Source organism: Nelumbo lutea, chromosome 8 (assembly GCF_056320005.1).
Source record: "Nelumbo lutea isolate HS-2025 chromosome 8, American lotus-T2T, whole genome shotgun sequence".
Taxonomy (NCBI): Eukaryota; Viridiplantae; Streptophyta; class Magnoliopsida; order Proteales; family Nelumbonaceae; genus Nelumbo; species Nelumbo lutea.
In genome coordinates this window covers 15,670,334-15,695,165 of record NC_142691.1, presented here as the reverse complement: position 1 = coordinate 15,695,165, position 24,832 = coordinate 15,670,334, and the positions used below count along the sequence as shown (strand labels likewise).

The window sequence follows — 24,832 nt, the reverse complement described above, 5'->3', positions numbered from 1 at the left end:
GACTTTTTGAGTGGCCAAAAACCTTTTAGGTTTGAGAATGTGGCTTACGCACCCTAACTTTGTCCATAAGATAGACGAATGGTGGGGAGCTGAAATGCAAGGTGTATGGTGGAAAGGTGTAAAATTTCATAGGAAGCTACAAAGGCTTAAATGCAAAATCAAAGAGTGAAACAAAGATCATTTTGGACGAATAGAGGAGAGGAAATTATAGGCAACTGTTTTCAGCCGATGTAATATAAGAAGAAGAGAAGAGAAGAAGAAGAGAGAAGAGAAAAGAAGTTGAGAGAGACAAAAACCATGGCTGGCAGTGTCAGCCTTTACATCTATACTAGTGCGACCATACAACTTAAAAGGAGAAAAGACAAAAGTTCCCTTGCGGAACACATCTAATATTGCATCAGTAACTTCTCAAATTGAGCATTTGGATGCCAAGGAAAGTCAAGGTTCAAGAAATGAGGAAGAAATCGAGGCAGAAATCGGTTCGATCAAGAAGAAGAAAATTTGGTTGAGGTAAGAAATCAGTTGGAGGCAGAAATTGAGGCACCTATGGATCAAAGAGGGGGATGGGAATACTAAATTTCTCCATGCACTTGGTAACGGAAGAAGAAAAAATTTTGTGGAGAAATTAGAAGTAAATGGAGAAACTCTGTTCGATCAAGAAGAGATTCATAATTGTTTTGTGGTTCATTTCAAATCAGTTTTTAAAAGACAAGAGGATGCAGGTGCTACTCAAGAAGGACTAGATTGGCCAAAACTGAATCCGGATTTAGCAAGAGTGTTGGAAAGGGATTTTGATTTGGAGGAGATAAGAGGAGCTGTCTTTTCAATGGATAGATCTAAAGCTCCAGGACCAGATGGTTTCACTATGGATTTTTATCAGGATTGTTGGGAGATAATTAAAGCAGACCTTTGGTCAGTCTTTGAGGAGTCTGCTAGGGAACATTTTATTAGTCCAGGAATAAATTCAACTTTCCTAGCTTTGATCCCAAAGAAGGGAGGTACCAATCAACCGAGAGATTTCAAACCAATTCGCCTATGGTAACAAGTATTTATAAAATCTTGGCCAAAGTGTTATCTTTAAGATTAAAGCCAGTCCTTCCCGGTTTGATAAGCCATTCCCAAGGGGCATTCATTTAAAGGTAGATAGATCACAGATCAAGTTTTGATAGCTAATGAATGTGTGGAGAATTTTAAAGAAAGGGAAAAGAAAGGTTTTGTGTGTAAATTGGACTTGGAGAAAGCTTATGATATGGTTGATTGGTCCTTCCTCTTGAACACTTTGAAAAATTTTTGGTTTGGAGAGAGATGGTGCAGATGGTTAAAAGGATGTCTGAAGACATGTCATTATTCAATCCTAGTTAATGGAGTGGCCAGAGACTTTTTCCCAGCAACTAGAGGTTTGAGGCAAGGGGATCCCCTTTCTCCTTTCCTATTTACCTTGGTAGCTGAGGTGTTCAATAGTCTTATCATAAGAGCTGATAGGTTGGGAGAGAGAGAGCACAGTTGTTACACATTTGCAGTTTTGTGATGATACAATTATCTTTTCTGAGAGTGTTGATCCTCAGAAGGCAAGTAATTTGAAGCAGGTGATCAAACTGTTTGAATTTGTCTCCAAATTAAAGATCAATTTTGGAAGGAGTTGTGTAGTGAGATTGAACTTGGGAGAGGAGGAGATGGCTGGGGTTGCAGAAGCCTTAGGTTATCCTACCGCTAGGTGGCCTTTGAAATATCTAGGTATGCCTTTAGGAGCCAACCCATAGGAAGGAAGCTTTTAGAGCCCAATTATTGAAAGATGTGCCAGGAAACTGTCAGCTTGGAAGAGGAACTATGTGACTCTAGGGGGCCATATTACTCTGGTAAGTCTATTTTAGCAAACCTTTTAGTTTTCTTCCTCTCAGTATTCAAGATGCCACACTAGAATAAAATAAAATAAAAGAACAAAACTTGTTCTGATGTAATTTAGGAAGAAGAAAGAAAAGTCAACTATGCTTCGAAGAGAAGAAGAGGAAGAGAGAGAAGAGAGAAGAGAAGAAGAAAAAGGGGTTTGGTTAGATAGATCTGCCGCCCCACTAGATGTTATATATATTTATGTCCTTACAAAGGTAGGAGTTACTCTAATATCCCTACTTAAAATAAAAGACAAATAAACAAAAATAAACAAGGCCCAATTGGCCCAACTGTAATAAAAAGAAATAAAGAATAAAATAAAATAAGTGTGGGGCTGGAACCATACACACACACACACACACACACACACACACACACACACACACACACTAAAGAGCTACTAACTATCTCTACAGCCACAAAGGGTGGTATTGAAAGTAGAGAAGATCATGAGGAAGTTCTTCTGTGAGCTTGGTGAAGGAAGGAAAGATCACCTAGTAAGATGGGATCTAGTTTGTAGAAGTAAGGACCAAGGAGATAGCCATTAGAGAGAGAGAGAGAGAAGCTTTGGCATAAGGTTGTGGGAAGTATTCATGGTTATGCAGGAAATGGTTGGGATTCTGGAGTGTCTCGGCGGGCTACTCTAAACTCCCCGTGAAAGGCTATTCGTGGTATCCTTCCCCAATTTCTCAGCCTTATCAGGTATGATGTGTGTACTGGTGATAGGATTCCCTTTTGGGAAGAGACCTTGATTGGTATTTCCACCCTTAAGGACCTTTATCCATCTTTGTATCCCATCTCCCTTTTTAAAAGCGAACACCATTCAAACTTTTGCTTCTTTCTCCCAGTCCTCTGGCTTCAGTTGAAATTTGGGTTTCAGAAGAGATCTAAGAGACTCTAAACTTGATCAAGCTACTTTGTTACTCAAAACCCTAGACTTTGTTTGTTTGGACTTTTCTAAACCTGATGCTAGAATCTGGACTCCCAATTCTCTGGGTCTTTTTTCCTGTGCCTCTTTTTTCTCCCAGTTGTGCTCAGTCCCTAACCCTCAACCTTTCTCTTGGAAGGAAGTCTGGTTTAAGCCCATTCCCCCTATGGTTGGAGCCCTTTGTTGGGAAGTCTCTCTTGGGAAAATTAAACACTTTGGATACCTTGAAAAAGAAGAGGCCCAACTTTTGCATCTCCCCAAGCTGGTGTTTCCTTTGCAAAGCAAATGGAGAGAGCTGTTACCATCTTCTAATTTCTTGCCGTTTTGTTGTAAATCTTTGGGAAAAATCTTTTGGTCCTTTTGGGTGTAGGTGGACAATACCTCTGCAAATCAGGGGGCTTTTCGACCCTACAACTTTCAGGTGGCCTAAGAGAAGGGGTAGAGCTTTATGGAGATGTGTTAGGGCTGCTTCAGTATGGACAGTTTGAGAGGAAAGAAATAACAGGATTTTTAATGATAAAGATATGGATGTAGCTACTGTTTAGGACAAACTGGGAATCTGTTGATGACATATGGAGATGTGTTAGGGCTGCTTCTCCTTTGATGACATATTGAGAAACTGGGAATCTGTTGCAAACTCTTCTTCGGTTAAGGACAAACTTCTTGTAGGCTGGAAGCCCCCAGAAGAAGGCTTCATAAAGCTCAATTTTGATGGTGGCAGCCTTGGCAATCCAGGACCTTCTGGTATTGGAGGTGTATTTAGGAATGAAGAGGGATAGATTGTTGCCTTATTCTCTGGCCCAATTGGAGTGGAGGATGTGGTTAGTGCAAAGGTGCAAGCTGCTGTACAGGGAACACAAGTTGCTAAAAGAGTTGAACTTTGGGAGGTTGATCATTGAAGGTGACTCTAAAGTGGTAACTGGGTGGCTAAAAGAACCGGAGATGGTAGCTTGGTCTTTTAGGGGAGAAATGAGGAGATTCAAGTGGCTTCCTTCTAATCTCACAGTGAGAGTTCAGTGGGAGAAAAGAGGTCAGCAAATGGGATGACTGACCCACTAGCTAAGCAAGGGGTGAACAGGGATCACTTATTCTGGGCTCAATTGTAATTTTACTTTGTTTTTAAGGCAGCAACCCGCACCTTCTAGGAGAACTCTATTTTGTATCCACTTGTTAGTTTACTTTATTTATTCATCTTAATAAGATACAAAACAAAAAATCCCAGCCCCAAACCAAGGTTCAAAATATCAATACAGGCCGATACGCCAGTTGGGGCATATCAGCCTGTATCAAGCATCGCTTTTTTTTTCAGTTTTTTTTTCAAACTGGTTTAGAAGGGTCGGTTTAAGGCCCACCTATCCCCCAAACCAGGCCACACCCCGAAACATCCACTATAGGGGTATATCGGGAGGCGACCGATACATTCAGATATTTTGAACCTTGCCCCAAACCTTGTTTTATAAGATAACATAATATAACAACCAAAATGGGTAACAAAGTACGTTTCTGGGAGGATATCAAGCTTGGGGACAATCCTCTCCAAGACAGATTTCCACCTATTTATTCTTTGTCCCTCAACAAAGGGAGAGTGATTTCTTCAGTGCTTGTTAATGAGAACTCTTGGGATATAGGATTAAGGAGAGGGTTAAGGGAATATGAAATGGGCTTAATAGATGAACTAATCTCCCTTCTTAATACTGCTTTCCTGGACCTCTCTTTTCAAGACAGCAAGATCTGGTCAGAGTCCCCCTTTTGCTCCTATACCTGCGCCTCTTTTTTCTTCGCCCTCCTTCAATCCTCACACCCAGGAGGCTCCTTTCTTATAAAGGAAGTCTGGTGTAGTCCTGTACCCCCAAAAATAAGAGCCTTTTGTTGGGAGGTGGTGCTCCAGAAAATTAATACTCTGGATAATTTACAAAAAAGAAGGACGAATCATTGCCTCTCCCCTCATCTTTGTTGCCTTTGTTTGGGAAATGGTGAGACAGTAACACATCTTTTACTTTCTTGTCCCATTGCTTCTTGTGTGTGGAATTGGTTTTCTTCCTTATTTGGCTGCAGTTGGACTCCTCCCCCGGATGTGACAAGTCTTTTCAACCCAAGTTTCTTCCTACTATCAAAGAAAAGGGGAAGAGTGATGTGGAGGGCAACAAGAGCAGCCATTCTTTGGTCTTTATGGGAAGAAAGGAATAACAAAATATTCCAAGGGGCACAAAGACCAACAGAACAAATCATTGATTGCATAGCCATTAAAGTCATGCATTGGCTGAAAGTAAGTGACTCATTTAAAGACTTTTCAGTGGATGATATACAAAAGGGTTGGTCAGTAGTGGCAAACTCTTCAAAGGGTAAAATTAAATTTTGATGGAAGCTCCATGGGTAATCCAGGACCCTTGGGAAATGGGGGAGTCTTTAGGGATGGGGGGGCAGAATGGTGGCACTATACTCTGGTCTCATAGGAATGGGAGACTCTACGAGAGCTGAAATTTTGGCTTTCCTACAAGGCCAGAGATTTGCCGAGCAATGAGAATTTCAGAACTTGGAGGTGGAAGGGGACTCTAAATTGTTAATAGGGTGGCTGCAAACAAAGAAGTTGGGTGTATGGATGTTTAGACAGCAAATAAGGGAAATAATCTACTTGGCAAGGGAAGTTGGAGTAACATTCAAATGGGTAAGGAGATCAGCAAACTCTGTGGCAGATAGCTTGGCAAAACAGGGGACTTTCATGGAAAACTTCTTTTGGGCTGTACTGTAATTCTTGATGTTATTTTGGGGTCAACACTCTTTGTCTCAGTGGTTGACAGTGTAAGATTTTTATTTGATATCCTTAATGAAAGTTACCGTTTCCAATAAAAAAAAAAGAAGCCAAAATGCTATGGCTGATCCCATTGTATCCTGTTAAGAGTATGGTTATGTTCTCATCTCCATGGGGAGGTAAAATCTCGTGCCTCCTCTTAGGGTGAATATATACTTCCTTTTATTAATAAAATCATCATTCATTTATCAAAAAAAGTTTTCTTTTTATATACTTGTGTTTGACTATTTTTTATCAGTAATAGTTGTATTTGACTATTTTTTTATCAGTAATAGTTATGTTTGACTATTCATCAATTCCAATCCACAAGGGAAAAGTAGATGGGAACTTATAAATGTCTTTACATTCCATAGTCTAGCTTGTTTTTATAATAAATAAATAAATAAATAAATATACAAGATCTGTTTGTGATAACTTAAACCCTTTTTAGACAAAATGATTGAACAAACAATTAATAGTATAAGAAAAATATAAATATAATTAAACAGTAAACAAAAAAATGAAAATAACTTGTTCAACCAGTTAATAGTATAAAAAATATAAATAATAATTATGAAAACAAGCATAAAATTATGACAAAGAATATGAATTTTATGATGAACTCATCCCCACTGAGGAGGAAAAGAAAATTTACCTGAAATCTCGAATTCTTCTCCCGTGAACCTCAAAAACTCCAAGCGCACCATTGACTAGTGCAAATGAAAAACTTTCAGCGGTATCACCAGTGGATGCCTCTAAGCTTGTTGCTTCTGAAAACAATAGTCACATTTAAGTTGCAAGATATGTGAAACTGTAGCAAAGTATAGGCGCAATAAACTGGAAACCAACTAGAGAATTTAATAAAGTCCAAGCTCATCAAACGAAACAAACTTACTAGAATCTGAGGAAGATGCTTGTGTAGGGGAAGCTGCAGGTGAGACCACATCAGAGTGCTCTTGGGAGGAAATAGATGATTGCTTAGATGGTCCATTATGAACTGGGTGTGGTACTGTTGGAAGTGTCCACTCCAATACAGTGAATGGAAGAGCCAATGATCTAAGCTACATGGGGATATAAAGGATAATAAATTTGCAGAAAGAGAAGATGAGTCGAATAAAAATAAATTGTAAATGATGCAACTAAGATCAGAGCAAGAATATTGAGATAATAGGAAGAATGCATGTTGACCTGAATGATCAGGGAAAATATGCATTCAGATATACATGGATTTGTACACTGAACAAATATATATTTATGCATCAAGATATGCATGCATGCAAATATGCGCACTCTTGTGTGTTGGATATGCCTGTTGTTGCATATTACCCACAAAGAAATATCACCATATGAGACTTAATTAAAGCAAAAGATAGTATAGCATCCTCCAAGGAATCTGGATCTGCTAGTAACAAAAATCGCTAGGAATCTAGATCTGCCACCAGCCCTCAACACATGTGATTTTTTAAAAGAAGAAAGAAAAAACAATGTGCTGAAGTACATTTTCTCACGTTTTGAGGACAGGTGGCACAAAATGATGATGTGCCTAGCATTGTTTTGTTGCTAGCAGATCCAAACTCTCCTCCAGCAGCTAAATTAGATCTATAATTTCAGTGTTTGAGATGATCCCAACTTTTTCCAGCAGTGGGGAGATTCAGACTTGCACAGTAGATTGTTTAGTTGTTTGGATTTTAGTGTAACCTTTTTCAGGATACTTATTTTTTTACCCAAGGCTTCTTTTAGGCTCTCTAGAAGTTGGGGCATCTCTAGCAGTGCCAAGTGTTGTAATAGGACCAAAAATTTTCAAAGCTGCAGTAGGATAAAATATAAAGAATTTATTATTTATTTTGAGGAATTCTGTGACTACAAAGGAAAGAGTATTCTGAGGCCCAAAATTCGACCATGGTACATAATTTATGTGACACTTCCAGAAGACACCGTTGAAAATCTTTCTTAGATTATTACAGCACCCAGATGTAATTATCCTAAAGCCTGGGAATAGAAAGTTCACAAACCACTTCCAGGGGACATCACAACAATAGTTTGAGATAGTTTGGTTAGTTACAGAAACAAGAAGTTGACAAAAGAAGCAGTGGGAGTTAAAATACCATAATAGGACTCTTAGTCATAGCCCACACCTCCACAGGAGCATCACGTAACAAAATAACAAGATACCTGCAACAAAATAAGAAAATACATGCAATTAGCTCAAGGCATAAAAGTGGACCAAATAGTAAACCATCATAAAATCTCAATATAATAGCAGAATACTCTCTCCATGTTAGAGGAAAAAGCATGTAAACAAAAAAGAACAACTGCCCTGAAAGAACACTAGCAAGTAATCTATTAACAAAATCAGCATTTCAATAGTAGAATACTCTTTCCATGTTAGAGGAAACAGCAGTGTTTAGGAAACCGAACCAAACCAGCCAGTCGGACCAGTTGAACCATGACCTGGGGCCCTGGCCGGTTCAATCACACCCCCAGAAACCGTATTTGTTAAAAAACCAGTGAAAACCAGATTACCGGCCGGTTTAACCGGAAAACTGGTGACCCGGTCCCAGTTTCATGAAACCACCCAATCCATTAAATAATTGAAATTTTAAAATGTGTTTAACAAGACTTGACCCATGACCAATTATTTTCATATAATGCTTAATTACCACTAGTCCGAATGACTCTTTATTTTGTGTGTGTGTGTGTGTCTATATATATATAACATATAACATATAACTTCATTAAACTATAGGGAAATTTAAGTACAAGCAGGGGGAGGTAAATTGTCTTAACTCCCCCACAAGCAAAACAAAAAAAACAAGATTAGAAATGAGCCCAAAACAAAGAATCCCTACTCACCCCTTGCTTGGCTAACCCATCAGCAAATGAGTTAGCAGTTCTCTTCATCCAACTGCATTTTATCTCAATGTCCTTAGCCATCCATTAGAATTTTATCTCTTTATTGCATTTATACTTTATTACACATATTTTAAAGAAAATGTAAACTAAGAGGCTTGAACCCTGGTCATTTGCTTTAAAAATTAAAGAAATTACCATCCATCCACCATATTTAATTATATAAAAAGTTGTAAAATATATTATATATAGTATTTTATGACCCATAGTATATACATATATACCACATTATCATGGTCCAACCTCCGGTTTGACCCTGGTTGAACCTCTGACCTGTGAACCTTTCTCCCTTCTCCAGTTCTATAACTGGTCTGGTTCTCTGAACATTGGGAAAAAGCATGTAAACAAAAAAGAATTGCCCTCAAAGGAACACTGACAAGTGATCTATTAACAAAATCAGCACTTCATTCAAAGAAAGTGCCGATTTGAAATTTTCATCATGTGAAAAAAAACCTCCAACACAAGCATGTGAATACAAAATATCATTCATTAGTGTGTCTTTTTTTTTTTGAAAAAAGGCAAAGTATAGATGTATCATCATTATCATCATCCAAGCCTTATCCCAACTATATGGGGTCCGCTACCCAGCCCCTGTTTCTTTACAAAAAGATTTCCATATACAAAAAAATAAAATAAAATAAAAATTACAATTTCTATCTGTAAATAATCTATAGATTGATAACCAAGAGAACATTTTCCCCAATATATTTTTTTTAATACAGAATCTACAGAGCCTCCCTTGTTTTTTGAAAATCCTGTCTCCTCTCCTGCCAAATGCACCCAAAAACCATTGCTGGGATAAAGTTCCACACCAATCTTCCCCTCTTACTCAAGCCTTGAATTTTTTATAAGTGGTAAGAAGTGTACTGTATTAATAATGAAGAAGAGGGTGAGAAACCCTCAATCATATACAAAAAAAAGTGTGCCTTTAACCATGTAAAGATCATGTACAATGAAAGCTTGTATAGCAAAAAAAATAATAATAATAATGGTTCATCAATGACTGGAAAATTAGCTGGCAGGCACACCCACAAAAAACTTTGACCATCTGGTCCAACTCAAAACCAATATCTCCACCTTCCCTATAATAGCCTCCACTGCAACGGACTTAGACTCAAAAATCCTTTGATTGCACTCCTTCCACACCACCCAGAAAACTGCAAAAGGCAAGCTATTCCACAGAAAACAGCCTTTGTCCGAGAAACAATTATTCCTCCATCCTGAGATCAAATCAGCCACAAAGGAGGGGGGACCCAGACTAAGTGAAATAGCTTAATGAAATGGTGCCAAACCTGGTAAGTGTAAGGGCGATGAATCAAAAGATGGTGGATAGATTCAGGGCATGTCCTGCACAAACTACAGGTGTCACCCGTTCCAATCCACGTCTCAGGAGGTATTCAGCAGACTGAGCCTTATCCCTAGTAAATAAGTCTACCAAAACTCATGGCCATGGTTTCAAATGTCACCAAATGTCGCCAATGTCGCCCGACATATGTCAATGCCAAGGCTCACCGACATGAAAATGGATGGTAATATAAAAATTACATTATTTCGGTCGACATTTCCTATATTTCGGAAATGTCAACCAAATCGATTCAAATAACCAAAAAAAAAAGATAGTTTTTCCTATTATGTCAACAGAATGTCGACTGATGCACATTAGTAATATTAATATAAATTATTCCATTAATAATTTCTATTTAATATTTCAAATAAAATATTTATAAAAAGAATTAACAAAATATAAAACAAAAGAATAAATTAATTACTTTACAATATAAAACATAAAATATTTCTCAAGTAATAAAATATTAACTAGTTAGTATTTTTTAAAATATTTATTAAAATCAGAAAATGTTTATTAACTTTTATAATAAATCATATTCTACATTTAATATAAAAAATCAGAATAAATTTATTAAATTTTATACTAAATCATAATTTATTATAAACTTAGTATTAAACATCATAATAAATTCATTAAGTTTTATAAGAATTCAGAATTTATCATAATCTTAATACTACAAAAAGAAGAATCAGTTTATTAAATTTATAATAAAACATAATGTATTATAACTTTAATATTTAAAAAATCAGAATAAATGTACTTCTATTTACTAGTGTGAAATAAATATATTAGAATTTATAATAAATCAGAATTAAAAATAAGAAAAGAAAATATCAGATAACTTTGTAAAAACATCAAAATGCATAATAAATCAGTAAATCGTCATTTACTAATTTGTTATTGATCTTAGTTTCTAAATACCTGGAAACTACCCACAACAGTGCCCATAAGGTTACAAATCAAAGCTCATACTTAATCCCCTAACTTGCCAAACAGACAAACCTGTTATTACCCTCCCAGTTCACCTACCCAACAACCAAGCCTAGAAAATCCACCCAGAGAACTAAGCCCCCACTTCACAATTATAAGAAACATTGCCCACTCACTCCATATCTCCAACAGTTGAACATTAACCTCTTTCTTTTTCTTCAGAACTCTTTTTTGTCTTTTTTGCCTCTCTTGTTGAGTCCAAACCCAAATAATCGCCTAACAAATGACATTTGATGTACTAGATATACATTAAGATCATCAATTTGGTGAGAACAATAATACTATGCTACAAACATTTCCTTCCAGTTGATTGAACCATTTATAATGCATCATGAACAACATAGTAATTGGGTCCATTTTCATAAAAAGGAAATTATTCTATGAAGGAATCCATGTTACATCCAGAGAGAATGTTAGGAGCACAAACTTATACAACGAGAATATTGCATTTTATTAGCTATAAGTTTATCCAACAAATAAATTTATAAATACCATGGTTATGATCCAAAAACAACCTTCCAGAGGAAGACGCCTTTAAAGCTCTTATTGGAGCACGTTCTGGCTTTTGTAGGACCCGAAATGCTCGATTAAGACCACTTCTAACACAGGTCACAACAAGTCTATTAGTATAGCCTCCAGCTTTTTCATTCACCTGAATTAATCAAAGTATTCAATAAAGTAAATAACAAGATTATGGAAATAACATATTATAAAACTAAAGTACCAATTAAACATAGAGCGATATGAATACTTTGAACTGAACGAAATGCATAAACCATTATATTAAGTAGTTAGGAAAATTATCAGTTATCCTTCTTTTTATAAGCGAACAAAATTTCATTAAAAAGTTATCCTTGTAAGATAAATACAAGTAATGGGAAAGTCAAAATTAGTACGAAGGCATCAGAAGCAATGCCAATGTGATTTTGGCCTTCTAACTGAGGTGCAACCTAAGCAGTCATAAGTCAACATATTTTATTTATTAAAATTTCAAAAATTTTTAGCCAATCAAACAAAAAAAAAACTGTCATAGATATTCAAATAAGCTAAAACCTTAGTTTACAGAATCATACATAAGGTTTTTTTTATTTGATAAAAACAAACAAAAAGTGAATAAAGTGCATACCCTATTAAGTGGATTATTTTATTTGCGAAAAAAAATGATGTGTTCCCAAATAATGAAAAGAGAAAAAAAAAAAAGAGCATGCATGCAGTATAGCAACCTGAAAACTGAATATGTACATGATCTTCCTTTGACTTGACTTTCAAGTCCAACAGAGAAGAAAAAGATGTACAACTCTACATTCTATAAGACTCACAAATCCCAACCCCTCATACTGACTCTTTTTTATTAAAAGGAAAACCTGAAAAGCAATCACGTACATCTAAACAAGCTTTAAAGAAATTATTTGATATAAAATGTAAAAGAATGTTTCCCATTTTTCTTTCACCAAGTAAACAGTACAATCACCTCACTGCTTAGTATTTAGCACCCTCCACTTAAGGAGATGCCTGCACAGTGTGCTAGGGTTTGTGCAGTTTTTAGTGATTCGAAGGGGAAGTGTTCCTCAAACAGTGTGGTGAAGTTTCAGGTAGTCATGAGGTAGGATTTGTGGTGTAAAGAGTGCAGTTTACAGCAAATAGTAAGTGCTGAAATCAGTGTGTAGTGTGGTCTAGTGTGCCGAATTCAGCAATGGGTGACAGTAGTGATAGCAAGACTAGTGTGATGGTTCCCACTAACTACCTGAATGTTCAAATGACCTCCATTAAGCTGAATGGAGAAAATTATGTACCTTGGGTTAAATCTGTAGAAGTCTTTCTTAAGGCAAAGAAGAAGGTGAAACACACAAGGGACAAAAAACGCTCCACCGATTCTCATGAGTATGATGATTGGGAGCAAGTAGATGCACAGATTATCACATGGTTATGGAATAGTATGGAACCCAAGATTAGTGTAAATTTCATGTTTCTTGATACTACCAAAGAAGTGTGGGACCATGCTAAGAAGCTGTATTCAGGCCAAGACAATACAACCAAAGTATTTCAGTTGTATCAGGAAATACTTTAATCTACAACAGGGTAATCAGAGTCTTGAGGAGTACTATGCTAGTATGGGAAAGATCTGTAATAGAAGAAAAACAGTCCTTGAGAGTGTGGGACTGTTTAGAATAGATGCCGAAATCAAAAGAAATTGAAACAACAGCAGAAAATACTTCTTCTATGGAGTAGAAGGTGAAGAAGGAGATGGTGGCAATAAGGGTTTAGAGTATGAGAGTTTCGAACCTTACTCTCTCTAACACCCTAACACTATTTTATTAAGTTAAATTTGAATAATTACAATGAGGCCCTTAGTTGGGCAAGAAATTACAAAGATCATAACATAGAAAGGATGGGCCCAGAATAAGGCCCATTACAGAAAGGAACATAAACAGTAAGAAAGGATAAATAGCCTATCGGCCATTCAGCCCATCTTCTCTACATTCCCCCTCAAGCTGAGCATAGATGTCAATCATGCCAAGCTTGCCAGTATCATGCAGAAGTTTTGCCTTGGGAATGCCCTTGGTGAGAAAATCTGCTAACTGTCCTTCAGATGTGATGAAAGGAAGACATACTTCACCCAAAGAGACCCTTTCTCGAATAAAGTGTCCATCGACTTCAATATGTTTAGTTCTATCATGTTGCACTAGGTTGTGAGCAATGTTGATGGCGGCCTGATTATCACAGTACAACATCATTGGCTTGTCATGCTCAACCCCTAGTTCCTCCATCAATGATTTTAGCCACAATAGTTCCGAAACTCCATGTGCCATGGCCCTGTATTCTGCTTCTGCTGAAGATCGAGCAACAACCGATTGTTTCTTGCTTCTCCAAGAAACAACATTACCAGCCACCAAGCTGCAATACCCAAAAGTAGATCTTCTGTCTTCAATGTTTCCAGCCCAGTCAGCATCAATATAGGCTTCAAGTTTCATATGACCATAATACTTGGCAAACAGAATTCCCTTTCCTGGGGAGCCCTTCAAATAACACAGGATTCGCTCTGCTGCTGCCATATGAGTGTCTCGAGGAGCATGCATGAATTGGCTAATGCAACTGACAGCATATGCAATATCTGACCGAGTCATGCATAGGTACAGAAGTTTCCCAAGAAGTCTCTGGAAGACTCCTTTGTCTTCTAACAACGTTCCATCTGAAGCAGAGAGTTTATGACTCATATCAATAGGAGTAGCAACCGGTCTCGCACCCATCTTCCTAGTTTCAAAGAGCAAGTCAAGAACATACTTCCTTTGGGAGATAAGAAATCTCATCCTTGGATCTAGCAACTTCTATGCCAAGGAAGTATCTCAATTCCCCCAAATCTTTAATCTCAAACTCTGTATAGAGGAAAGATTTGAGATCATGAATTCCTTAAACATCATTACCAATCACAACAATATCATCTACATACACAATGAAGTATACTACCAGAGGTCCACTCCTCTTCACAAAAAGAGTATGATCAGACTGTGTCTGTACCTTTCCTTTCATACTACCAGAGGTCCACTCCAAAGTTAACAAGTGTCGTTCTAAATCTCTCAAACCATGCTCTAGGGGACTGTTTTAGTCCATAAAGAGATTTCTTCAGCCTGCATACCTTTCCTTTCATATATGTTCCATACATCCCTGGAGAAAGAGACATATAAACCTCCTCATGTAATTCACCATTCAAAAATGCATTCTTTACATCCAATTGATAAAGGGGCCAATCAGAGTGAACAGCTAGAGATAGAAGAACTCTCACAGATGTCGTCTTGGCAACAGGTGCAAAGGTCTCCAGATAATCAATCCCATATGTTTGTGTATAGCCTTTTGCAACCAGCTTGGCCTTATACCTCTCAATGGTGCCATCAGCCTGATATTTGATGGTAAAGACCCATTTGCAACCAACTGGATCCTTCCCTTCAGGAAAATCAACCACTTGTGTAGGGCATCAATTTCAGATCTCATAGCATCCCTCCATTCTGGAATATTAAGAGCTTCTAACACATACCTGGGAATAGGGTTAGAGGCAACAGAAGAGAGATATGCAAAGTATGAAGGGGAAAGGGGAAAGTAGACTGTAAGAAAGGTATTTGGAAATGCAATGTGCAACACACTTCCGTTTTCCTTTCCTAACAGCAATGGGAATATCAAGGTCAGGGAAAGATGGCTCCAAGGAGGCTGAAACAGTACCTGTTGTCTCATTTGTGACTGGAAGTGCATGAGGCTCATGTATTGTAAGGGAAACAACCTGCTCATTTCTGGATCTTCGCCTTTGATACACCTTGGGATTGAGGATAGGACGAGGAGGTAAAGGAGGAAAAACACTGGGACAGGGAGAATGGAACGACTGATCCTTCCTTGATTCATTTGAAGGAGAAGCTGACTCATCAAAAGACTCAACTAGGACAGGAAGTGGAAGAGCAAACACCTGTGGACAATCTACTTCCAGAGAGGAACCATAAAAGGGAGAAAGCTCATCAAAGGTGACATCCGTTGAGACATACCGAGTGCCAGTCTTTGGATCAAAACAACAGTAATCCTTCTGTGTGGGGAAATAACCAAGAAAGATACACTTGTGGTCTTTTGGTTCAAATTTATGCCTTTGGACACTTGGAACATGTGCATAACAGGTGCAGCCAAAGACACGAAAAGGAATAGGAAAAAGGTCATTGTTCGGAAGAAGGAGATTGAAGGGAGACTTAAACCCTAAAACCTTGGATGGCATACAGTTTATAAAGTAGGTAGCAGTGAGAACAGCATCACCCCAAAACCTTGTAGGAACATGTGAGGCAAACAAAACACTTCTTGCAACTTTAACAATATGCCTATTTTTTCTTTCAGCAACTCCATTCTGTTCTGGGGTCCTAACACAGGAAATTTGATGAATAACCCCCATGTCAAAAAGATAGCAAGATAAATTCTTCTTAAAATATTCTTTTGCATTGTCAGATCTGAAAATTTTAATCCTGGTACCAAACTGGGTTAGAACAAATTCATGGAATTGTCTTACAAGTCTTGGAACTTCATCACGGGATTTCATCAGGAATATCCAAATGAACCGAGAAAAGTCATCAATAAACAAGATAAAATATTTGTAGCCACCCATACAGGGTAAGTGGTAAGGCCCCCACACATCAGAGTGCACAATATTAAAAGGAAAAGAAAATCTTTTGTTGCTCAAAGGATAATTGTTTCTATAATGCTTTGACAACTCACAAGATTCACAATGAAGACTGGACAAACTAATTCCCTTGAACAGTTCAGGGAATAAATAACTCAAAGCAGAAAAAGAAAGACGAACCAAACGAAGATGACATAACATAATTCGACTAATAGACTTTGAAGAAACAGTCCCAAAAGCAACATTCCCAAGATGATCAGGGCATTGTCTCGGAGTATCAAGTAGGTATATTCCGTTCGCCTCATGGCCGCTCCCAATCACCTTCCGAGACTCCAAATCCTGAAAAACACAGTAGGAAGGAAAGAAGGTTACACAACAGTTTAATGACTTGGTTAGACTACTTACAGATAGCAAATTTGAATTTAGTCTACGTACATGAAAGGCAGAAGGTAGGAACAAGGAATCTGTAGCCTTGATGGTTCCCTTGCCAAAAATAGGGGCAAGAGAACCATCGGCTAAGGTGATTTTATCACGTCCAAGAAGCAAATCATATGAAACAAGCAAGGTAGAAAGGTTGGTCATATGATCAGAAGCACTTGAATCAATAATCCAAGTGATCTTAATATTACCTGAAGTGGTTGCATGATTGGCAGAAGCCCTTATACCTGAATGAGCAAATGCAGAAGAAGTTGAATTTCCTGAAGGGTTGGAAGAAGTCACACCCTCTAGATGACTGATCATCTTCCCAAACTTTTCATATTTTGTTTCATTACTGCCAACTGTGCACAAGCAGACATCTCTTCAATATAGTATTTGTCACTATCTGGACCAGTAGCCCCATTTGCACTCCCTGTCCTTTTATTATCATGCTTTTTTCTGAAACCGAATGGGAAGTTAGGATGTAATTTCCAACACTTGTCTTTGGTGTGGTTTGGCTTCTTGCAGTACTCACATATAACCTCTTTCTTACCAGAGCCACTAGAAGTCCCTGCAACTCCTTTGGGTTTAACCCCCATATCGCAAAGTGATCACTAATACCAGCCCCTTGAACCTAGACATTCCTTCTGCTCTCTTCATTGCTCACCAATGCATATGCTTGTGACAATGAGACACTCTCCTTGGATAAAATATTTTGTTTTGTGATATCATATTCTGGGTTTAGTCCGGTTAAGAACTCAAACACCTTGTTTCTTTCAACTAGTTTCCTATAGGTCTCTGCATCATTGGTGGTGTCCCAAGTTACAGCTTCTATTAGGTCTATTTCTTGCCACAGAGACTTCAGGGTTGAGAAGTATACAGCTTAAGGTTTCTCCCCCTGCCTTAAATTCTTCACATCACTTCTCAATTTAGAGGCTCTAGCCACATTTAGTTTTTGGGAATAGGTTTCTGCAACACTGTCCCAGATTTCCTTTGCTGAATTCATCCATAGATAGTGTTGGCTAATCTGTGGCTGCATTGACTTCACAAGCCACCCAATAACAGTGTAATTCTCTTGCATCCACTTCTCATAGGATGGATCATCCTCTGGGGGAGCCTTCTTGCTCCCGGAGATAAAGCCCCACTTTCCTCTACTACATATATAAATCTTTACCGATTGTGACCATGCCAGATAATTAGTTCCATCCAGCTTGACTGTGGTCACAGTCAATAAAGAATCAATTGGAGTCCCCTGAACTTGTCCAAATTCAGTAACATTCCTGTTTTCAATCTCTAAGGAGTCCATCATGTAACCACTTCAAATAGGATTTCAGCCGACTTTTACAAGTGTACTGAATGAGGATGAAGCAAGAACTGTGTTAAACCAGCCTCAAAACAGCAATTCACAAAGGCAAACCACACCCGGAAGCTGTGAGAACCAAGTCTGAAGCAACACCTTGTTGTCTACACGAGACACCAAACAACTTGGTTCGGCTTTCAAGAAGTAATCAGAAAACCTCTAAGCACTGTGCACCCAGTCAAAGCACCTTTTCTAATCAGAAATTCTAGGTACTCATCAAAAAATACCCCAAAAGGAGCAAAGACCAGTCCAAATTGATCAAGAGGCCTTTTTACAAACACAGTGTGGGCAATAGAGAAGACCCCACTGTCAAAGATGAGAAACACCTCAGGAACAGTCCGTACAAGGCCCAAAAACAACCAAATAGAAGCAACAACTCGCAGCACTGAATCCAAAGATGTTTCAGCAGTTTGATAGTCCAAAAAAGGAATGAAAACAACCCAGAAATCTCTGGGTTAAACCAGATTAAAAACAGCCGAATAGTTGTACAGTTTTCAAAGAAACTTCGGACACTTCAATAGTCCAAAAACAGAAAAATAACCCAGAAATAACTGAGCACAACTTACAATCTCTGACTTAAGCTCCAAATCAGAAACCGAACTGTTCTTTTCTCTGATTCTTCCAGCCCTAGAACACTCTCATGTAGTCGACTGGACTACACCCACATGAGAGCCCAAGCCAAGTTCAGGCCTGCTTTGATACCAAGAAGAAAAACAGTCCTTGAGAGTGTGGGACTGTTTAGAATAGATGCCGAAATCAAAAGAAATCGAAACAACAGCAGAAAATACTTCTTCTATGGAGTAGAAGGTGAAGAAGGAGATGGTGGCAATAAGGGTTTAGAGTATGAGAGTTTCGAACCTTACTCTCTCTCTAACACCCTAACACTATTTTATTAAGTTAAATTTGAATAATTACAAGGAGACACTTAGTTGGGCAAGAAATTACAAAGATCATAACATAGAAAGGATGGGTCCAGAATAAGGCCCATTACAGAAAGGAACATAAACATAAGAAAGGATAAATAGCCTATGGGCCATTCGACCCATCTTCTCTACAGTAATGAATTGAATGTTTATCACCCCCATTTCTGATGTCAAAATTCAGCAACAGAGGGAACAACTTGATGTGACTCGATTTTTGGTGGGGCTGAAATCTGAGTATGAACCAGTGCGGGCTCAAATACTAGGAGGATCAGCTCTCCCTTCCTTAGAAGAGGTATTTGCTCGACTTAGGAGGATTTCCATTGGATCTACCGAGAACCCTAATGTTTCTGATAGATCAGCCTTTGTGGTATCCAGAGGTCGTGGTGTTAGAGGTGGAGCTCGAAGAGCTCAGTCTAGCCGTATTGGCAGCAATGGACCGGCATATGGCCAGAGTGGTGGTAGTGGACCTACATATAACTGTGGTGGTGGTCGTACTGGAGGTTGAGATTCGGGGAGAGCCTGTGGCAGTGGACATAGTTCGGGTCCGAGGAGGTGTACACACTGTAGTATGGATGGACATACCATTAATTATTGCTATGACTTGCATGGTCCATCCTCAACTTGGGCCAATCATGCCGTGTCTAGTGACAGTAGCTTCAGACAGGAGAGTCATTCAGCTGATCAGATACCTTCTACATCCACAGATGTTACTAGGAAGGAGATGATGAGTGTTCCCCATGATGAGTATGAGAGGTTTGTTCAGGCCACATCTCAGCAGAACACGACCACTCTCGCACACTCATGTATGGCTTATTTGGCATCCACACCCAATCCCTAGATTATTGATTCTGGAGCCTCCGATCACAAGACTGGAATTCCAGGTGTGTTTTCTTCCCTCTCTCATTACCCAACATCACAATCTGTTACCCTTGCTAATGGTTCCACATCTTCCATTTGTGGTGTTGGTAATGTTAATATGGACCCTGTATCCTTATTCTCAGTTTTGTATGTCCATAAATTTCCTTTTAATCTTATGTCAGTTAGTAAGTTGACCAAGTCTCTTAATTGCTCCATTACCTTTTACCCCTCTTCGTGTGTTTTTCAGAATCTCATGAAGGGGATGAAGATTGGTGGAGGGCATGAAGCTGGTGGATTGTATTATCTTGATGGTGGTGGAAGTACGTCAACAGCTCTCCAATCGTCTCTTTCTCCTCTCCAGTGGCACTGTAGATTTGGTCATCCTTCACGAAAGTTTTGAAGTCTTTGGTTCCTTCATTGAGTCATATTTCTATTTTGGATTGTGAGTCGTGTCAGTTGGGTAAACATCATCGTGTTCCCTTTTGTCCTAGAGTTGATAATCGTATGTCGAGTCCTTTTTCTTTGGTTCATTCAGATGTTTAGGGTCCTTATAAAGTAATGTCATACAATGGATATAAATATTTTGTCATTTTTGTTGATGATTATTCAAGGATGATGTGGCTCTATTTAATGAAAGAAATGAGTGAATTGTTTACCATTTTCCAAAAATTTTATGCTAAGATTCGCAACCAATTTGGTGTTCACATTAAAATTTTCCGTTCCGATAATGGTTGTGAATATTTCTCTTCATCATTTCAAGAATACCTAGACCAACATGGCGTTATCCATCAAACTTCGTGTACCTACACCCCACAACAAAACGGGGTGGCTAAGAGAAAGAACCGTCATCTTTTGAAAACAGTTCGATCCCTCATGCATCACATGAATGTCCCCAAATCTTTTTGGAGCGATGCAGTGCTTCTTGTTTCTTGATTAACCGGATGCCCACATCTATCCTTGATGGTCATTCTCCATTCACCACATTGTTTCCTACCTTGTCTCCGTTTTCTCTTTCTCCTTCGATTTTTAGGTGCGTTTGCTTCGTTCATAATCTGGGGCTAGGAAAGGACAAGTTAGATGCACGATCTAGTAAGTGCATCTTCCTTGGCTATTCCCGAACTCAGAAAGAGTATAAGTGTTATCATCCCAGCTCTCGACGTTCCTTTGTGTGTGTTGATGTTACCTTCTATGAGTCTACTCCATTTTTCTTGGGGTTCGGTGATGTTTCTTCCTCTTCATCACCTCCTCCCCTTACTCTTCCAGTTGTGGATTATGTTCCTCTTGTTCCAACTATGACCAAGTCCTTGCCTCCAGTGCCACCACCCGTTGAACGACCACCAATCCATCACGTGTATACACATCGCCCACATGTACCAGCTCCTCTAGTTCCATCATCGTCGATAGATCCAGCAATTGTTCCCACACCAGCCCCAACCCAGTATCTGATCTTGATCTTCCCATTGCCTTACAGAAAGGTAAACGTAGTTGTACCCTTCATCCTATTTATAATTATGTTTCACTAACTCACCTTTTCGCTTCCCATCGCCAGTTTATCTCTTTGTTATCCTCTGTTGTTATCCCTAAGGATGTTCAGGAAGCCCTTGCCTCTCCAGGATGGTGTTGTGCGATGGAAGAACTCTCAGCTCTGACCCATAATCATACATGGGAACTCACCACTCTTCTCCTGGTAAGCAGGTTGTTGGTTGTAAGTGGGTTTATACGATTAAGTACTTACCTGATGGTAGTGTAGAGCGGCTGAAAGCTAGACTGGTTGCCAAAGGGTATTCCCAAACCTATGGTATTGATTACACAGGGACTTTCTCCCTGGTTGCTAAGATTGGTTCAGTCCGTGTTGTGGTTTCTCTTACTGTGATGTATGATTAGCCTCTCTATTAGTTTGATATCAAGAATGCCTTCTTGCATGATGATCTGCTCGAGGAGGTCTATATGGAGTAACCACCATGGTTTGTTGCTCAGGGGGAGGATGGTAAGGTGTGCTGACTACTGAAGGCCATTTATGGGCTTAAACAGTCTCCTCGAGCATGGTTTGGCAGATTTAGTGAGGTGGTAAAGAAGTTTGGTATGAAACAGTGCCAAGTTGACCATTTAGTCTTCAGCCATAACTCTCAGGCAGGAAGATCCTATTGGTGGTGTATGTAGATGATATTGTCATTACCGGAAATGATAAAATGGGCATTGACAGATTGAAGACTTTTCTACAGGAACATTTTCAGACAAAGGACCTTGGTAAATTGAAGTATTTCTTGGGGATAGAAATAGCAAGGTCTAAGCATGGTATTAACTTGTGTCAGAGGAAATATGTTCTTGATTTGCTTAAAGAAAAAGGTTTGTTAGGTGCTAAAATAGCTGAAACACCTATGGAAACAAACACTAAGCTGAGCAGTGATATGGGTGAAGTGTTTGAAGACCCTGGTAGATACCGGCAACTGGTAGGTAAACTGAACTACCCAACCATCACTCAGCCAAACATTTCGATCACAGTTAGTGTGGTAAGTCAGTTCATGCAGAAACCTCTGGTTCCACATTGGGTTGTGGTTCTAAGGATTGTAAGGTATTTAAAGGGGTCTCCTAGTCGTGAATTGATATACAGAAGTGGTGGAAAACTTGAAATTGAAGAATATACTGATGCTGATTGGGCCAGTTTTGTATCTGATAGGAGATCTACCACAGGCTATTGCACTTTCTTGGGGGTAATCTGGTGACATGGAAAAGCAAGAAGCAAACAGTTGTGGCAAGAAGCAGTGCAGAGGCAGATATAGAGCTATGGTACATACTATTTGTGAATTAGTGTGGCTAAGGAACCTTCTATAGGAGATGGGATACACTGTTGATACTCCGATGAAGCTCTACTGTGACAATCAGGCTGCAATAAATATTTCCTCTAATCCAGTGTTTCATGAGAGAACCAAGCACATAGAGGTTGACTGTCACTTTGTTAGAGAGGTGCCGAGTGGAGTGATAGACACTGCATATGTCAACACAGGGAACCAGTGGGCAGATTTGTTTACTAAAGGATTGAGTCGGGGTAGAGTGGACTACATATGTAACAAGCTGGGATTATATGATATATACTCTCCAGCTTGAGGGGGAGTGTTAGTGTTGAGTATGTAGGGGTATTTGTCTTTGTGCTCATGGTTAGGTGCTGATGTGTAAGTTTATGTTAGATCTCCCTAACTTAAGTAGGGGCACATGTGACTTTTCCACAATATTTTTAGTAATATAAAACAGATCCGGCCGAATGGGACGGTTGACTTTTCTCTCATTCAAACCAGACCTTTTCCTCCTTGTCCTCTCTTCTACTCTTCTCCTTTCTCTCTTTCTCTTTCTCTTTCTCTCTCTCTTCTCTCTTTTCCTTGACTGCTACCAATCTAACAGGCAAGCCGAACTCTAATACATGGCATATTTCCATTTCCATGGGTACCAACATGGCAATACATAAAATTACTAGAATCAACCAAGGTTCAAAATTTCGATATGTATCAGGCCATATCGGTCGATACGTATCGTATCGGGGGCTTCCCGATACGCCCCTCCAGGAGATGTTTCGGGATTTCGACCGGCTCAGGGGATGGACGGACCTTAAACCGGCCTCTCTGAACCAGATTTGATAAAAAATAAAAAAAAAAGATATCGATACTGCCCGATACGCCTCTACTAGCGTATCGGGCATATCAATATTTTGAACCTTGGAATCAACATGTTCATCAATGAACACTATCAGTGCTACATGGAATACTAGAGATAGTATTATGATGTAAGTTGGTGACAATATTTTAGATATGTTTTGTAGCAGTGTCACTGCCCACCCAACAGACATGATTACCACTTTGAGTCAGCTCAAAATTCTTTTCAAACTTGAAGTTAAATCATAGTTTCTATTGTATAATAAATTATTTGGTTGAACTATTAGAATCATTTACACTTCCTATGAGTTTAAATTTTTCTTGAACTCACTTGATCATGTAGTTTTGACTATATCATGATTTGGAACAAGGTTGTAGTTGTTCAAGACTACTATCAGTCTTGATCACTAAGAAACTTCAGGTTCAAAGAGAAGAGAAAGTGGAGGAGAAAGAGTGGTGAGAGAGCAGTAGAACATGGTTTTGAGGAGAAGAACAAAATCTCAATAATCTGCCGCCGCCACTTTAATTTAATATTTATATGTTATGCTAGTTACATGAAAAGACACATCTGCCCTTGGTGTTTACATCATAACACATAACAATATAAAACTAAAAAGTAAATAACAACTAGAATAATAGAATCATAAATCGACCACAGTTGTGACTAAATACATTCGACCCTACGGATAGAGTGGGACCACAGCTGTGGGCCCCACATCAATGTGTTTGATCCTGTCATGTTGCACTGGATTATGTGCTATATTAATGGCTGCTTGATTATCACAATACAGCATCAAGGGCTTCTCATACTCAATGCCCAACTCCTCAAGTAGAGATCTTAGCCATAGGATTTCAGCCACTCCGTTGGCCATGGACCTGTATTCTGCTTCAGCACTTGACCGAAAGACAACACTTTGTTTCTTACTTCTCTAGGAAACAAGGTTTCCTCCCACAAGAGCACAATATCCTGAGGTAGACCTTCTGTCATCAACACTCCCAGCCCAATCAGCATTTGTATAGACCTCCACCTTCATGTGGTTGTTGTTCTTGAACAATATACCCCTACCCGGGCATCTCTTCAAGTAGGCTAAGATCCTTTCTGCTGCAAGAAGATGTGTGGTTCTAGGAGAATGCATGTACTGGCTGACAACACTAACAGCATAAGTAATATCTGGCCGAGTGAGACAGAGATATAGGAGCTTTCCTACCAAATGCTGGAACATAACTTTGTCTTCAAGAAGCTCCCCACTCTCGGCACTAATCCTGTGGTTCTGTTCAATTTGGTGTATCTACAGGCTTGACACCTAACTTTCCAGTTTCTACCAACAAGTCTATGACATATTTCCTCTGAGAGATAAAGATCCCCTATTTGGATCTAGCAACCTCAATACCCAAAAAATACCGGAGTACACCAAGGTCTTTCACCTCAAATTCTTGATGAAGGAGCTATTTAAGGGACTAATCTCATGGTTATCATTCCCTGTGACCACAATATCATCAACATATACTGCCAGTAGTGTAAAGGAGGACTCCACCCTTTTGATGAATAGGGTATAATCTGACTGGGCCTGTACATAACCAAACTTCACAAGGGCTAATCTGAATCTATCGAACCCCTAGGTGACTATTTCAAGCC

At 38.9% G+C, this 24,832-nt stretch overlaps 1 protein-coding gene across 1 annotated transcript in view; it reads right to left on the bottom strand.

Moving 5' to 3' along the window:
• The window catches only part of LOC148842970 (uncharacterized), an 83,326-nt gene that overhangs the window by 24,984 nt on the left and 33,510 nt on the right, over window positions 1-24,832 (bottom strand). The window contains exons 5-8 of the mRNA XM_088957491.1: window positions 11,367-11,503; window positions 7,709-7,775; window positions 6,499-6,664; window positions 6,259-6,373 (exon numbers count right to left, since the gene is read on the bottom strand). Of these exons, the coding sequence (XP_088813617.1) occupies window positions 6,259-6,373; window positions 6,499-6,664; window positions 7,709-7,775; window positions 11,367-11,503 (485 nt within the window). The remainder of the gene's footprint in view (window positions 1-6,258; window positions 6,374-6,498; window positions 6,665-7,708; window positions 7,776-11,366; window positions 11,504-24,832) is intronic.